The following is a 17,156-nucleotide window of genomic DNA, read 5'->3' as shown; positions in this document are numbered from 1 at the left end:
TGCAATATTATGGAAAAAACAAAGCCATGTCATCTGTGAGGCGCATTGTCAGCAGGCAGAGAATGCAGTTCTGGCAGAGTACACTGCAGTAATTTTGCACCAATGCATCCCTCCACAGCCAAAACTTACAGTAAAAGTAAAAGCAACACCTAATTTCATTAGTAGTTTTATGAACTGCCAAATCCCACAAATACTCACATCTGGAACACCTACCACAGTCAGCTGGAGATCATCTTCCAATATGTTTGCAAGGTCACAAACAAGAAAGATCTTTAATGAAATAATTTATTTTTAGGACATTGAAAGTTTTTTGCTAAAAGACAGCTACAGGAGGAAATGATACAAAATGATAAATGTAATTCAGAAATACCCCTTGGCACAAATGCCATGGTCTTTGAAATCAGAAGGAATGAACAAGCAGATGTGAAAAATAATTTCTTAGTTTGCATTATATATTAAAAATCCAAAACAATAAATTATGCTTATTTAGCACCAGTTAAGAACTAGGCTTGAAATATAAAAAGGAAGAGAGTCTCTCCTGTGTTTACAGTATATTGTACCTAGTAATTTCCATCAGATTTCACCACATTAAAAAATATATATTTGATTTCATTGTAAGCATGCTAAATTTTCATTAGAGCATTTGCATAGCCTGTAATTAGTTACACTTTCATTTGAAACCCCATAGTTTCAAAACTTATTTCTTGCAGGGATTTGTGGTAAGAAATTATTTCACTTCTATGAAGTTGTAAAACAAAACCAAAACTATTTTCAGCTTTTAATAATTACAAATAACAAAAGGAACTGTTTTGAATTTTCAAGTTTTTCACCTATATGGTACCAAATGCATCCTCAGTCTAGTCTGAAGATAGGTATTTCTGAAATAACAGTGCTGTGGGCATTGACATATGCTATATGCTTCTTGTATTTCCCTTTGGAAATATGGGCTACCTGATGTGAATGTGATATGAGAAGTTTATCCTTTACTCCATCAGAGGCCTGATCTCATAAAATAAATTATCCTGAGTTCTTACTGATTTCAGTGTAATCTGAAGACTTTCAGAAACTTGTAAAAAGCATTTGGCATTACTCAGCCTTAAGACCCAAACTGCACCAGTATTTTCAGTTAACTCCCTTCAGTTAGGCACTTTAGTTTTTAGCTAGACAGATAAATAAATGTTTCAGTTCTGAAACAACACAGACACAGTTGAAAAGAGGTTCTCTAATAAGTATGAATTTAGCAGCCTGATTTTAAGGATCCTAAGGAAATATTTGCCTTACTCCACACACAAATCAATCTCTGGTCCACACAGACTTACCTGCGAAAATGCATTGCTTTCTCTGGTTCTTCTTTCACTCTAGCCAGTGAAGGGGTTCCTCTGTGGTATACCTCAGTCTCTAATCCTCTGGTAAGGATGTTCTGGGTTTCTTCTGTAAAGATATCTATGTTAGTACACAGAACTTTGTGAATATTTATGAACCCTCTCTGAGTATTTAAAACCCCAGACTGCACAAGTGCAGTAAGCTTTATTGCTTAATCTATCAAACCGAATCTTTGCCTAATTATGCAAGTATTCCATTCCCAGCATAATTCTTAGTAGTGCAATCCAGCCCTACAAATCACGGTAAGTGAAACGGATTTGGGGATATATCAGTGTCAGTAACTGAATTCCTTTTCAGTATTGTGAATGCCAGGTCAACCTTATTTTGAGATGCCTCAGGAACCCTTTTTTAACAGCAGCCTGACATGGAGCCGAGTGTGCTTAGCAAGTTATGACAGAGCAATTTAGAGCCATCAGAAGTTAATATTTCTGCCCTCGTGATCACTGCAGGTAGGACAACTGATTTTGACAGATCCTACACAAAGAGACAGCCAATGGGTTTGGGATGAGGAGTCAATGTGGAGGAAGTCCTTCAGTGGAAACTAACAGAGAAGGAAAGTCAAGAACCAATTTAATAAAAAGGACTAAATCCTGCTCAAGTGGGATATCATTTCATTGCCAGAAGTAAGATCATAGGACCAAAAGGCTAGAAAGATTGGTTGACCATAGAACTGGAACCACATTCAGGACAAATTGAGTGAATATGTTCTTACGAAATCATAATTTTCCATTGATGTGTCTTAGGGACAAAACATGCAAATTTGAGAAATTATTTTGCCCACATTTTTTAAAGTCACAGTATTTCTGAGGAAGGTAGATAGAAAATGTGAACATCTCTGTGTCAAGGAGTCAGTGGTAGGAACATATCTAACCTACAGGGAACTCTAGCTCTGACTCCAGGGACTCACTGAATCTCTCACCTGTCTCATGGGGTCAAAAGTCTGCACCTGAAAGAGCACCTCAAGCAACAGACTTAGGAAAAATGGCTAGTGACGATGGAGAGCCAAGCATAACAAGGGGCTTGCAGATATATCTCTCCCCTTTTCTTTTTTTTTTTTTTTTCTAGTTTAGGACTGAGAAGTACTGACTGAGGTGGGCATATACCTAGGGAGCGCACACAGAATGAGTCATAAATCCAAGAGAATTTTTTTTCCCATATGGAAAATAAATGTTAATCAAAACTCTGGTACCTCTTACCTAATGTGTCTGTAAACAGTTTTTTCTGTCGTTCCTCCACTGCAGGGGTTTCTTTAATCTTGAAAGCAGGAATCTCACCAGTCACTGTTGAGGATGGCAAATCTAGGCTTTTAACGTCCCTGGCCCTATTCTCGTTCTTTGATTTAGGCTCATGCTCTCTCCTTTTCAACCTTGTGAGATGAAATGGGGACTGCTGAAGAGAAGAGTGAGCCTTGCTCCCTTTCAGCCTGACAGCTCCAACGCTGCAATCACTGCTGCTTGTGCTGCAGGAGAGACGTTGCCTTGACGTCACTTGAATATCTTGTTTCCTTGGGGGGGATTTGCTGTATGTTTTAGTAGACATTTTTTCAGTTCCACTGGGCTCATCACTAGCATAATCACCATCAGAGAGATCCAAATGTCTGTCAGTATGATCTACTCCCTGAGGCCCATGTTGGGAAGCATACGAGCCATCGTGGGATTTGTGGTCATCATCACTGCTGAAGGATAAGCAGCTTGACTCAAAGGACAAAGATGCAACATGCCACATCAAGGCAGCTGTCCCCTTCCTTTGCCATTCCTGCTGCAAGGCTGAGGATGAGCTTCCCTTCTCCACAGCCTCAGGTGAGCTATGTATAATTTTTACTATCTTATCATTGACCATCTTAAACCCAGTATGGATTTGTCTTTTGCTTTCTGAGCTCTGGCTCCCCAAAACAAGTTCCTGTGGGCATACCTGAACCCACTTCTGACCCTGTGTGAATGCAGGGCCTGCACTCCACTCTGCCTCCTTGGTGCGATCTATTTCTAAATCCTGAAGTGGAGAATGCTTTTGCAGAACTTCCAAGGGGGTTTTTGCTCCCTCTGTGAGGTGACCATTCAGAGGCTGAACCTCTCTACCTAGGTCCTTTTGCAGGGTACCCTCCATAAGTCTTCCATTAGTTCTGCCTGCTTTCCTGAGAGAATCCATATGATGAATTTCCTGTTCCTCACCTACTTGTAGGTTCATTTCTGTTACTATTTCAGGACATGGTTGTGGGATTTCAGGCCACCTTCTCCGTGATGAGTCAGCAGGATTTTCCTTTGGAGCTTCATCTCTCCCAATCACTTTTTCTTCTGCACTTTGCTCAACTACTTTTTCTTCACAGTCAGTCTGAGCCTTTATCTCCATCTCAGCTAAAGCAGAGTCTGCTTTTTTTTCATGTGTACTGACCTGCATATTTAACTGAGAGCATTCCTCTGGCTGCATTACACCTGCATCCACTTGACCAGGCTGGGAGAAATGACCCCAGCAGTCCAAACCAGCTTTTCTGGAATGCTTGCTGTCTTCTTTCAAAGGCTTCTGTTTAGTTTTTTTGAGCCTTGCCATACCTTCTCTTCGTTTCAGAAAAGCCTTCCGAGGGGTTACTTTTGCCTTGCTCTGAAAAAAACACCAAAAATCCTGACAATCACAGTCTGAGAATCATTCTCCAGAAAGGAAGCTATTTATAAAAAGCTGAGACACTAGAAGTCTTAAAGACCCTGACTGTGGGTAACTGAGTGCATAAGTAACAGCCCCAAGACTACAGGGAAGGTACAAGAACTTTTAGGAGCAGTTGTTATGTGACACCTCTATTAATTCATTATTTGACTCAGATGGTTAAGATGGTGCTAAGTGTTTATATAGATAAAAGACAGACAGATGAAGATGAGATAGAAGATAGAAGATGAGAGAAGTTTGGTTTTTTTTTTAAAGGAAGTTTGAGTGTTTTTTACAATGTGACACAAATATATGAACACATCAGTTTGAGATGTTATTTTGCCAGGGAGACAAAGAGAAAATTCCTGAGTTATAAAATGTGATCTTCCAAGTCAACAAGCCTAACAAAATGCCGAGTCTGACACCTAGAGGTGTCAGACATAAACTCATCCCAAACTGCACATAAGGCAAAACGCAGAACAGTATTACTATACTTGGCCCTTGTACAAAAACTGTATTTGGAAATGCCCCATTCTCACATTAGTGGCACATAAGAGACTGCATGGACTGTTTATTATGAAATAAACTAACAGAATCAACCTTGAGGTCTAATTTGGCTAAGTATGTTGAGACTCGGGCACAAACTATGACCCAGAAAGTATGTGGAAAGAGGAGAATCCAGTGGTAAGCATTGGGGAATATGACTGTGACCAAGTAATACAGTTTTTTTTACTTTTGGGAAAAATCTTCCAATATCACATGAAAGAACAGTTGGAAAATGTGCTGTCATACAATGAACCAAAACAGAGCCCCCACAATACTCAAGCCCATGAGAATTTATCAAAAACAAAGTGAATGCACTGATGGAACAGTACCTGCTGCTCCTTCTGCTGTTTTGCTATGAGATCAGTGTCTGCTATAAGTTGTTCTTCAACAAATTCTTCAGAAGGCTTCTGTCTAATACCAATTGCTGGTGTGACTGGCCTAGGCAAGGAACAGGAAGGTAGTTATTTTTAAAGGTTCTCCAAGTAATTTTCTTTCAATAATTTTCATGGAGCTGATGTTGAGTTTAGAACTGAAATGTTCTCCTTTTTTTTTTTTTAAATGTGAAGCATGTTAGTAAAAAGCTCACTATTATATGACACTTAATTTTCACTTTAAAACATCCTGTCTAGACTAAACATTAATTATGCTTTTAGCAAGTAACATTTTTTGGCTGGTATCAGTCTCTACTTAAAAACAGAAAATAGTCAAAAGGAAAAAAAATCAGCCATTTTCTCCAGACTAGAGCTGGTTGCAGTCACAAAGAACTCACTGTCTCTCTGACAGAGTGGTTTGAATTAGCTAGTGAAGAGTGACAGAGGAGAAAAATAATGTCCATAATGTTGTGGAGGGACAAATTGAACACTGACTCAAAATGAAGCATAATACAGCCTACTTGAATATATCTTATTTCATTGAAAATGTGCTTAAAGCCTTAATTTAGGCACTTATTAATAATTTCTACTGAATATTAAAAAATCCTGGGTTTAATAGGGTTACTGGTTACACAGCACCTTACTGTTCTTTCTATACCCAACTTCCACCTCACACCACTGTACCACGGATAATCTTTTCATTTGTCAGTGTGGCTCTGTCTATTAGCACACAGCATGGCCTAATAGGATGAGATTTGTAAAGTAAAACTGTTGTTGCTAAGGTCTCACTGTTAGACAATTTGAATTGCAGGGAAGTTTACTTCAAACCAACTGTAGCCTGGTCCCATAGTGAAAATGTCACAAAGGGATACATTCTTGCGCAGTAGTTTCATCCAGTTCATGCTAAGACCACAATATGAACCAAAGCACAGGAAGTGGGGTGACTGGGAGATGGAATCCAGAAGCTCACTACTGATCCAAAAAGGCATATGTGGACAGGCTCACTTGCCCAGAGGTGCTTATGGTCCTGCCATCTCTTCCCAGCCTTTTGCTCTGGACATCCCCATATTCCTTCTCTGGCCCAACTCCCACATGGTTAATGCACTGAAAGACACTCATGACAATTACTCGGTCTGTACTTGCCTAGAAGTTTGCTGCTTCTCTTTGGCGGAAGGCTCGATGTGCCCAAAAGTTACCGCTTCTGTCTGCATCAGCTGAGGAAAAGTAACAACTCTACAAGCATTTCTTCCATCACTAATGCCAACCTAACCGTTCTTGCCTAGCCCTGAGCACCCCCTCAGCGTGCTGGTACAAGTGCTTTTGCAATGCAGTAAAGAACCAGATCAGAGAACTAATCCAAGTTAAAAGTTACATTTCTCCTCTCTCCAGATAATTTTAACAAGGAATTCTTCACTGACCTCTTCACTATATAGGCACTTAAAAATTGGTCTTGGCACAGCTGAAGAGGCAGAGCAAGGACAAGAATGAACGAGCTACTCAGACCGATGCTGCTATCACAAGCTGATGGCTACTGCAGAAGAAATGATGGCATAACGAAAGGTGTTATCTCTACCTGACAACTTTTGCTTTACTGCTATCCTTTGAAGATCATAGTTACAATACCAGTTCATTTAAATTGGCTAAATCGGCGTCCTATTATATAGAAGTAGATTAACTACCAGTTCCTAGATCTGTCCAATCTCTGCCCAGTCATACCTGCCACTCTCAAGAGAAGGAAAGAGCCTTTGTGTTGCAAATCTAACACTTATAGTATGCATACAATCAAGGAAAACATGCTTTTGTAGCTTGTCTGACTGATTAAAATAATTTCTCACCTGTCTTCTATGTTTCCAGTCTTCATCTTCCCCTCTATGCCAAAGGGAGATGGAGGAATCTCCTCATTTACTTGTTCTCTTTGTTCTTCATTGACAGCAGAAAAAGTTTCAGGGAAACTCCTCTCTCTTAATTGACTGTTATCTAAGCAGCAGGGAAAAGGTGAATGAAAACAAAGCCCTTATAGAATGAATAAATGAAGAATAGACATCATAAAATAAATTAGAAATGTTTATATTTTCAAGAACATATGCAAGATTTTGATTTTTGAAAACACTTCATAGAATATAATTGAATTAAGCAGGTGGAAGGATGCAATCCATGAAAAAAAGAGGCTCCTGATCCTCAAGTGCAGTTGCTGGAAATAAGGAATGGGCAAATGGTATGATTTGAACTCCTTGCCTCTAGAGATTTGTAATGTTCGGTTAATGTGTTCACTGCACAACATTGCAGTGGAGACACTTTGCTAGACAGTACTGAACTACTCATGTGTCTGTAATTATGTGACCTGCAAGCCAGTTCATTAAACAGTTTAACAAGCACTATTTCTACACATGAGACTTTCTAACTGGGCATTTTCTATTCTATTTCACAAAAGTGCAATTTTTACATTTACATTGAAGCTTACTGGCTATGTTGACTGCAACAAGAAGGCTCCCACTTCAATTAGTCTTTTTTTCTAAGTGTCAGCTAATGGAAACTTTTTCTTTTAGCTCAATTTAGGCCTGTCAACTGTAGCAAAAAGTCAACTGGCTCATTCACACTACACACTGTTGCTGTAGCTAGGAACCATATAGCTCACACAGCTCACTTTGCCATATTAATGCACCCAGAGCTACTGAAGTCCTTTGCAATATAATGAAAGGACTTTCTGGTCCAACAACAGGAATACAAAAGCTTTACATCCTTCTCTCAGCCTTTCCCAGCTACACAGCAAAAATCTCTGGTCTGACAGCAGACTAGCAGTGCTGTTTCTGCAACCATCTCACCTGCCTTGTACCAGAATACGTTTGAGGACACAGGTGACACAGCAGGTTGGCAGCCTCAAGGGATGCAGAACCCACGTGTCCTTCCTCACAGCCTCATGTGTGGGGCTATGCTGTCTCCAGAATACTCTAATAGGAGAGGTCTCCCAGCACTGTAATTTTCAACTAGTACTTCCCAGTGCAAGGCAAGAACAATGTTTCCAAGCAGCTGTGTAATTCACCTTTGTTTTCTTTTCTGTTCCCTTCTTGAGCATCTTGTCTGGAAAGCACTTTTGTGGGGCTCCCAGAACACTGAAGCAGTGGCTCGGTGCTTATCCCTTTAAATAAGAATGTGAAGTGTTATACAAGCTGTTGGTACACTCATGTTTATGTTTCCAGCAGTAAAAACCCACACTCCTCACAACAGTCAGGAAGGTCTCTGTTCATTCCAGTCCTCAAGCACACATTCAACAGAAGCGTATTTCAAAGGCAACTGCACTGACCAGCTTCCAGTCAGGAGTTAGTGCGATGTATTAAGGTCTCTGCACCTTCAAGCCTTAGTTTTACACACACAAAGCAGGTCCAAGTCAGTGCTGCTGTCAAAAAAAAACCAGTTTCAATTGCACTACGGGACTGTCTCTCAGCATCACAGTTGGGTCTTGCTATAAAAGTTCAAAGGAATCCAGGATGCAAGTCTGATTTGCATCCTCTTCCCCTTTAAGCAGTTTTATTCCCACTTCTTTTTGTTCTTCTTCACCCCATTTTGAAATCAACTTTTGATTTCTTGCAAATCACTCTTTCTTCTTTCTCACTCTTTGGTATCTTCCCACAGAGGAAAAGGCTGGCAAAGTGTAGCAAAGAGATGATGCCAAGTAGCAGCTTACATTCATTTTCCTCCAAATGATGCGACTCTATATCAATGTGAGAAACATCAAGGTTGCTGATGAAGAGCAGACCGTCTTAGCTAAAGAAACACGTTCTCTCACCCTTGGAAGCTATATCCACTTCCTACTTTTTATTCTTCTCCCCCCCAAATATAATATACCGCCTATTTCATATAACTTAGCTTTTCCAATTTAATGACTTTCTGTTCCATTTATATCTACAAGGCGCAATTTCTCTGTCAGTATGACAGGAAGAATGGCTGTGATTCAAAAAGTAAAAAAAAATAAAATCACATTTAAAATACTTTAAAAGCTTTTATAACAAGCCACCATGAAAATAAAGCACCTTCTCCTGACCTGCAATAAAATCAGTAACAATTACTATCATCAAGGGCAAAAATTCACAGGATTTGCACAATAGCTTTAGTTTCAGATTTCCAGCGCTTTTTACCCACCTGAATCTGAAAGCTGCATGTGCTCTCCTGAGATTTCTGAACTGCTCTCATTTGGCATGAGCAGTGGGGATCTGCTTTGCCAAGCAGAGCTCATTGCCAAGGGAGAGGTCTGTAAGCACTCCGGGCTTTCAACTTGGGAAGAATTTTCTGATGGGAACTGGACAGGAATGACAGTAGCTGGAAAGCATGGAAGGGGTGGCGTCGTGGCTACTAGGTGGGAAGGTATCCCACGAGAAACAGAAAAGCCTAAAAATAATTACCAGAGAAGAAAAATTAGAGAAGTGTAAGACAAATATTTTGCACCAAACTAGAAATCTCTTGCTAAATTGGTGTTGTACAAAAACAATGTTGCTTTCATGTAACCTGGTGGTTTGCATATGTAGAGTGAAATAATCAAATTCTGCTTTTTTATTTTATTTAAATTGTAAAACATGCTTGCTACAACTTTCAGCCATAGCAAAAATTATCGTATGCTACAGGGATGCTGAATTAAAAAGAATTTACAAAGTACTCCCAAGCATGTAAAACACACGTTTCCCCTAGGACTTGTTAAGTCCCTTAGCAGGTAAAAGTTAAGTATTGCAAAGTATCTCTGAGGCACTTCTCAGTGCAAAAGAGGGGAAGGGTTTCCTTTTAGCTCTGGATGACTGGTTACACATTTTATTAGAAGACTTCCAAGTGGAAAAGATGTAAGCAATTCTGCATACGGACCAGAGGCCAGGCTCACTACCTCCAGGAAAGAAATCCCTTTAGGAGGTTGCAAAATCAAGCTCGTTTATTTTCTTTCTCCACACCATGACTCCTTTCTGTCCTGTAACCTGTCTTCAACAAGAAGAATAGAGTGCCTGCAACTGAAATTGCCTCACCCCCCAATTCAGGCATGTTTTGGAAGAAGGCTGATCTGTGGATTCAAATCCTGTCCGGCACAGACCAAAAAAAAGCCCAACTCGCTACTTCTGGAGGAATGCTCTGACCACACAGCCAGCAGGTGGGCAGAACCACTTCTCTCTGTGTTACCATGAGACACTAAAATAACAACCTGTAGTTCAATGAGGTTTGATTTTACTGTTGGTCACTGTATTATTTCTTTAAATGCATGGCAATATTAAAGCAACCGTTTTTATCATAATAAAATAATTCATAGGCCTAGTAGTTCTTCATATTTTACCTCTTTAAAGCTTAATGGGACCAGATGATGCAATGTCTTTTGCTACCCTCAACCTACACTGCCTCCACTAACAAATAAGAATTTTCAGTGCAGATTTGGGTCAGCTTTTCATTCAAGGAAACATTTTATCTGTGGCTTTGTATGTTAGCTAAATGTATCTGGATATGTAAATACATCCAAACAGCATCCTATAAATATATTTCTTACTGTATGATCTTGGTCTTGAGTCCATGATAAAAACTGTACTTCCTTACTTGAGAAATGCACCAAGTGACTTGCAGCACTGGGGCAGGGGGAAGGGGAGTTTGCATGAGGAAGCACGGCAGGACCCAGGGCACTTTCCTTCTCACACTGCTCAGGTTCCTGAGAACCTGAAGAAAGTGATACAGTCTAACTGTTCTGCTCACAGCAAACCAGTGGAAGTGACAACAAGCATTTTGCTAATTGCAGCATTTGGGCAGGGATTAATGAGCAACATAATTGCTCTGTGGATGTTCTGTTTTGATTAGAAAACTTGGAAGGTGCAGACTGTGTACTTGTTCAACCTGGTCGTTGCAGACAGCTTGCGGAGCATTTACCTGCCATTTCAACCAGACTTTTCTCTGAAGCAAAAAGCACAGGATCATGAAGATTTCATTTACTCAGCCATAGTCTTCTTTCTGTCTCTTTCTCAAGCTCTCTCCCTACTATACAGCAGTGGCCTTTGACAGCTATTTTGCGGTGACATAGCTCCATCAGGAAAATTGGTACAGTGACAACCAGGTCTGCTGGTATCACTGCTGGTGTGGCTTGGCTTCTGGCTACAGGGATGATGGTTAAAATCCTGCTTACCCCCCCCCCCCCCAAAAAAAAACCTGACTGCCACACAGCATCAAGTTTGAAAATGAGACCTTCAAACAGACGTGACACTGTGTTCTTTATGAAGTTTCTTGTTCCTTTAAGTCTCATTTTTCTTTGTGCTGCTGGCATCTTTGGGAAGCTCAGAAAGGTCACCACAACACAAGCAGACAACCAAAGGTGCAGAAAGCCAGGCTTTTGATGGTCACTGTGGGGCTGGTGTTTGGCCCTTGCTTCCTCCCCAGTGCATATACCCCAGTGTGCGCCTGCTGCTTGCGTAGATAGTCTGCAGCTCTGACAGCCATACAGCTTTTCTAGCTGCTGTTAACCTGTTTGATCTCAGTTGCTACAGCCATCGCAACAGGGCGTTGTCCAGCCCAACTTCTGGTCATTCCTACAGAAAGTTCTCTGATGCCCCAAGAGGCTGAGACAGAATGAAACAAAGCCCTAGCACTCAGATAGTCTTAAAAGACAGCGACACTTGAAGCCAGCAGAGAACATTCATTATATTTATACAGATCTAATTATGTGTGCATATACACAGGTTTAAAAGACTTTATTATTTTCTTCCAGTTTTGTTATACTGGGAGTAGAGGAAAGTTAACAGCATTTTGCTGTCCAATGTTCTTTAATTCCACTTTTCTAAATCTTTTCATTTTGCTGGCTAATAATTGCCATTATATACATTAGCGAGGTAGATGAGACTTCCTAAAGTTTTAGGGTTTTTTATAGCAACACTAATGTAAGGGCATGTTTCCCTAAAGCCAATTAACAAGTGCTGACTCCCAGAGTTACAAGGGGGGGTGTGTGTGAGAAAAAGACCGTAAATTCTTAGTGGTTTTATTATCAACTGCCTAAAGCAATGCCTATTGTTTCATATGAACCTTTGCAAGCAGATGTTCCTCATACGGCAACTGAAATTGAATTTTGATTATAAATGATTCTGTCCAAACTGGTCAAACTATGAAGTATTTTTTTACATGCATGGAGGAACAGCAAAAGGCTTGGCTGTCCTTAACTGAGAGGACTTCCTCACACTATGGATGGTTAGAACATGGGAAGAAAGTGTCGAAAAAAATGTAGCTTTTCAGCTTAAAAAAGCTATTACTAAAACCCCATCAGGCTGCACTGAACTCTAGCATGCTGTCACCTAGTTCTCCTAACATCTGATACCTTGGCAGAACGAAACCTCGCAGGTCCTCAACTGGGCAAAGAAGCTTGAAATTAGACCGAGAAAACTGATATGAGATCAATGCACAGATGCAGACAGGGGATGCCTTAGGCTGCTCAGGTTCCTACCACATGGGTTACGTGAAGCTGCCTGCCCAGCAGGTTATCTGAGGAGCAGCAGCCATCCAAGGATCACCTGGCCTTCCTATGCCCTTATGGATACTCCCTGCGTGATGTTATGCACAAGCAGCCCTGATAACGCTTGGCCAATGCTGTCAAAAGTCTATATGATTTCCCTAAATTCTCCTTTCACCATGGGCCCGCATGCTGAGGAGAATGTGCTACTACTGTGGACAGGGTGGAAAGCTGGGAGTGTCCTCTTTTTCTACTTGCTGAACAGATGGCGTTTTCTGGCAATGCCACTGGTAAAATGAAGCTGTTCAAGGAGTTGCATCATGCTGTGAGGAACAGGCTGTAATATTAAAGGTAAGAGTCTGTTAACAGAAGCACGGTGTCTTGACTTTCTTCCTCTTTTCTACGTAAAAGCTGTAGCTTTCATATAGAGATAGAGGAAAAAAAGGATATTTCAGCTTTTCTGTAATGCTCACCACTATACTGTAGTTTTCTGCAGTATGTTCAAATCCATACTTCAATAGAAGTCTGTACAGGAGGTCTGTTATTAAACATAATAGTTCCTCATACTTCTCCTGGAATTTTAGTGTACAAAAAAGGAAAGAAACATTTTCTGGGGTTTAAAGCTTGTGCATAATGTGTGTAAAGAAATGAATGTTATAGCCCAACTGCCAGAGGAAGGGCTCCCAGCCACTGAAAACAACCATCACACTTCTATTTCTTTAAGGAACTGCTGTGTTTCACTGCTGGAATGCAAGCATCAGCAGGTGAGGGTGCTGCAGCATAAGGAAGGATTCACCAAGTACCTGGGTTGTAAAGTGCAATGATTTTCTGCTGTTCAGCCACCAGCCATTGCAGCTGCTCCATATGCTGCCTCATCACCTGGTCCTGCTGCCCTGGAGACTGAAAATATCATGAAGACACAGTATCAAACTACATTTCTCAATGTTTCTGGTACCAACAATAATAACAAAAGAAGGCCTGAGGTGAGGTGGGCGTAGGGCAAGAAGCAGAAGATGCAGCCTTGTTAGCACAGGTACTTCTGATTTTCGTATCATCAAAAAAGGCTAAAATGATGATAGACTTCCAGTGGAGAAAGGGTTGAGAACTGCCAGCACGAATACACCCTAAATAATAAATTCAACTGTATTGGAAACATGAGTTTCTTTAAAATGTGCAACTAAGACACCGTATTGTTTACTATCTTATAAGAAGCAAATAGAGTACTCAGTGGAAGAAATTCGGTGGAGTCACTCCTGTCCATCTCCTTGTCAACACCAAGAAGAAGAGAAAAGGTCAGAAATGGAAAAAAGCTAAAAAAGGAGAGGGAGGATGAGAAGAGGACTAATGGAAAGACCCACAGAAATAACATGAACATGCCTCACAAACATTACACGCATGAGGACATGGAGCAGGAACATACAATCTTTTCACCATAGGGAAGGAGATAGGAGTAACTATCCAGCAAGAGGAGCAGAGAAAAACTGATGAATTGTCCCTTTGGAAAAGTGTTTTATTTCATGGGTGCATTAGGCAACATAATCAATCACAGGGTTATAATGCACTTCCCAGTGCTTGCCAGTAAAGCTCCCTATCTATAGACACACACAACAGTTACCGTCCCTTTCTTCCTGAAGAGGCGTGCAACTACCAGAAATATGCAATATGCAGTTATAAATTCAGTAATTATTTAAAGCAAACGAACCTGTTCCATATTTTTGTAGGTGGGAGAATAATGGTTCATCCCAGGCTCTGAGGCAGGGAGCAGAGGAGGAGTGAACATTTCCAAGGTGTCGCTTGCATCATGAATTCCAGCCTGGGTTACACTGGAAGCCAGCTTTTGAGGAAAGCAATTAGAGCTGGCCAAATAACATAATTGTCTTGCATGCTGAAAAGCTTGGTCATGGCCCAAGTTATCTGTTGAGTCATTACTGTTGCCCATCATACTGCTGGCTTCTGAGCTGTATAAAAGCGGACACTGCTTGCCGGAGGACTCATTCATGTTGTCAACCCGACCTGGGGATAAAGAAGGCATGACCTTCTCAATTATTATTTTGGAAGTTGGTATTATGCTTGCCAGATCACTGGCAGTCTGCTGTGACATATTGTCTTCCTCCTTAAAAGCATATGCTTCCATGCCCTGCTTTCCAAAATCAACGTTAGGGATGTGCAATAAAAAATACCATGAGGAAAGGTGTCATACTGACATAGTAAATCCTGTGGTTTGTCTTATTTCCCTTTTTTTTTTTTCCCCATCCAAGAGATTATTTTTTAGCCCAGGCTGAATGTAGAGTATCTTCTGACTTCAGAAACTGTAAAACATATATATGTTTATATATTTTTACATCTGTATAGAAACATATATAAATATACATATATAAAATAAATATACATATATATAAATATACATATAGATATAAAATACTGTTAGGATACATGCAATACAAAACCACAATATTTCTGCCAGCTAAAATGGCTCAGGCGTACTGCCTGCTCTCTCACTATTAAATCCTAAAGTCTCAGACAATCAGGAATAGATATAAGACTCTATTACAATAAAAAGCAAAACCTATTCACCACTCAAAGCATTTGCCAGTGTGTCCTGACCTTGTCTTTCAGCTAAATTTTCAGCCTTTAAATTCAGAGAAAGTGCTTAATGTCCAAAGATGACTTCAGAAAACAGGGAATGGAGATAACAGAAGGAAACATGAGAAAACAAACGGCATGTGAAAAAAATCAAACAAAAGCATAACTAGAAAGCCATGATGTTTAAGTAGCTGAGAAGAATGTTTATTTCAAAAAGAGAATAATACTGCTACAGCTTGCATCCGTTCTCCCTGAGAGCAGTATGGCTGAGACAGCTGCACAACACAAAGATTCTGCTTCCCCTCTCTAGGCACTGGGCTCCAGTCCTTCCAAGACAGGTGCCAGGCATTTGCTACTTACCTTAAAAAATTGTGGTGGGGGGTGTGTGTGTATTTCAGCAGCTGAAGCTAGTGAGCTCCCCCACCTTGTCTGCTGTGGGAGGACAAAAAGGTAGTTTATTTGCATTCTTTGAGGGATGTGGTCTCCAAGAACTTTGTGTGCAAGAAAATGATTTAATGCCTTCTTCCTACTTTCATGTAAGTGGTTTGCATAAGATGTAAACACACCCTGCCAGGTTAGATACGTGCTTTGACAGATCCATCATGTGTAGCTAGGAAACATTATGTTGTTTTCAGGCTTAAAATCCCTTTACAGTTCCACTGGAAACATTTTAGAAACCTAAAACATCAGAAGTACAGGCTGTCTGGACAGATGCTTGTGCACTAAAATAAGAACCTTATGGAATGGCTCTTTGATAGGAGTGAAAAAAAAGGAAGCAGTTGTAGAGGAGACAAAGGACTGGACAGGGGCAGGTCAGAAAGGATGGGCTAAGAGATCTCATTTAAAGAAAAGAGTAGAGCCTGTGATCCTATATTGCAATTCCCTCCAAAACCTGAAACACCAAATTCCCAAGTCTTCTCATTCCTCTGCTGTCAACAGCGATAGTGGTTGTGCCCTGGTATTGCACAGGGTGTGATAATTTGCTTCTCCTACAGATCCCCACTTAAGTTGAACTCAAGTGGACATAAAAGTTCCAACCTGCCAGTGTTTTTTTTTTTTTCCTTATAGCACTGTATGCAAGTTGGTCGGGGTTTTCTCTGTTTGACTTTTTTTTTTTTTTAAAACTTAGGAAACAACATTTACCCACAGAAATCACTTTGCTACTCATAGAGTACAAAAATCAGATGCTGAGCAGTTAGCAGATGCCAGCATGAAGGTTACTCTCAGTAGTAAGGGGAAATACAAAGGCTGCTGGTGGCCTGTCCTGCTGACATCCCATTTTGCACCAGGTGCATAAAGACTCCACGTCACGGAATTCATGGAATTTTCAGAGTTGGTAGGGACCTCTAGAGATCATCTAGTCCAACTCCCCTGCTAAAGCAGGATTTCCTATAGCACATTGCTCAGGACTGCATCCAGGCGGGTCTTGAAAATCTCCAGAGAAGGGGACTCCACGACCTCCCTGGGCAGCCTGTTCCAGGGCTCTGTCACCCTCACCGTAAAGAAGTTTCTCCTCATATTTAAATGGAACTTCCTACGTTCCAGCTTGTGCCCGTTGCCCCTCATCCTATCACTAGAAACCACCGAAAAGAGTCCAGCTCCAAAGTCCACGTCCTGGTGTGCTTTCTCCAAAATACAAATGAAGGAAATATTATCTAAAGACTAATAAAGGCGGGATCTGGAAACAGGGGACACTTACCAAGAGCCTCTCCAAACACCTATTTCGCTTTAGGCACAACACCTACTGCACAGCAGAGTTAAGTTTTAACCTTAACTCTGATAAGAAGGTCTCTGAGTGACTAACTTGACAGTGTCAGCTTTTATCCCATTAAAAATAAAAATAAAATGCAATACCTGTCCATCACAGTTGATCTTCTTCATCAGCTTAACATATTGCGATCTCAGAAAGGAAGAGAGGTATATTCTTAATGTATGAGGTTTCATAGGTAAGAGATCATTTCTTTATAGAAGTTAACGCTGCCTAGGCTGCTAGATGACTTTGGATAAGAAACCAAACATTAAAACTTGCTCTATCGTGAACCTTTTCAATGTTTGCTTTCTCATTGTTGTGGATTGCCAGGGGATTCGTGAGTAAACAGAAGCTCTCAGCCACAGCCCTGGTCCCTGCTGTTCTTCCTGGACTGCACCACGCAATCAAAGCCACACAAAGCCTCCCCCTTTCTAGGCAACAA

At 40.7% G+C, this 17,156-nt stretch overlaps 1 protein-coding gene across 1 annotated transcript in view; it reads right to left on the bottom strand.

Moving 5' to 3' along the window:
• Positions 1–14,380, bottom strand: part of LOC141462447 (uncharacterized) — a 34,674-nt gene extending 20,294 nt beyond the window's left edge. Inside the window, 8 exon segments of the mRNA XM_074144266.1 lie at positions 1,320–1,443; positions 2,580–3,978; positions 4,893–5,001; positions 6,770–6,911; positions 7,975–8,070; positions 9,072–9,317; positions 13,185–13,329; positions 14,084–14,380. Of these exon segments, the coding sequence (XP_074000367.1) occupies positions 1,320–1,443; positions 2,580–3,978; positions 4,893–5,001; positions 6,770–6,911; positions 7,975–8,070; positions 9,072–9,317; positions 13,185–13,329; positions 14,084–14,380 (2,558 nt within the window).
• Between the last annotated feature and the right edge of the window lie 2,776 nt (positions 14,381–17,156).

This window comes from Numenius arquata, chromosome 2 (genome assembly GCF_964106895.1).
Source record: "Numenius arquata chromosome 2, bNumArq3.hap1.1, whole genome shotgun sequence".
Classification (NCBI taxonomy): Eukaryota; Metazoa; Chordata; class Aves; order Charadriiformes; family Scolopacidae; genus Numenius; species Numenius arquata.
This window is presented reverse-complemented; position numbering and strand designations above follow the sequence as displayed.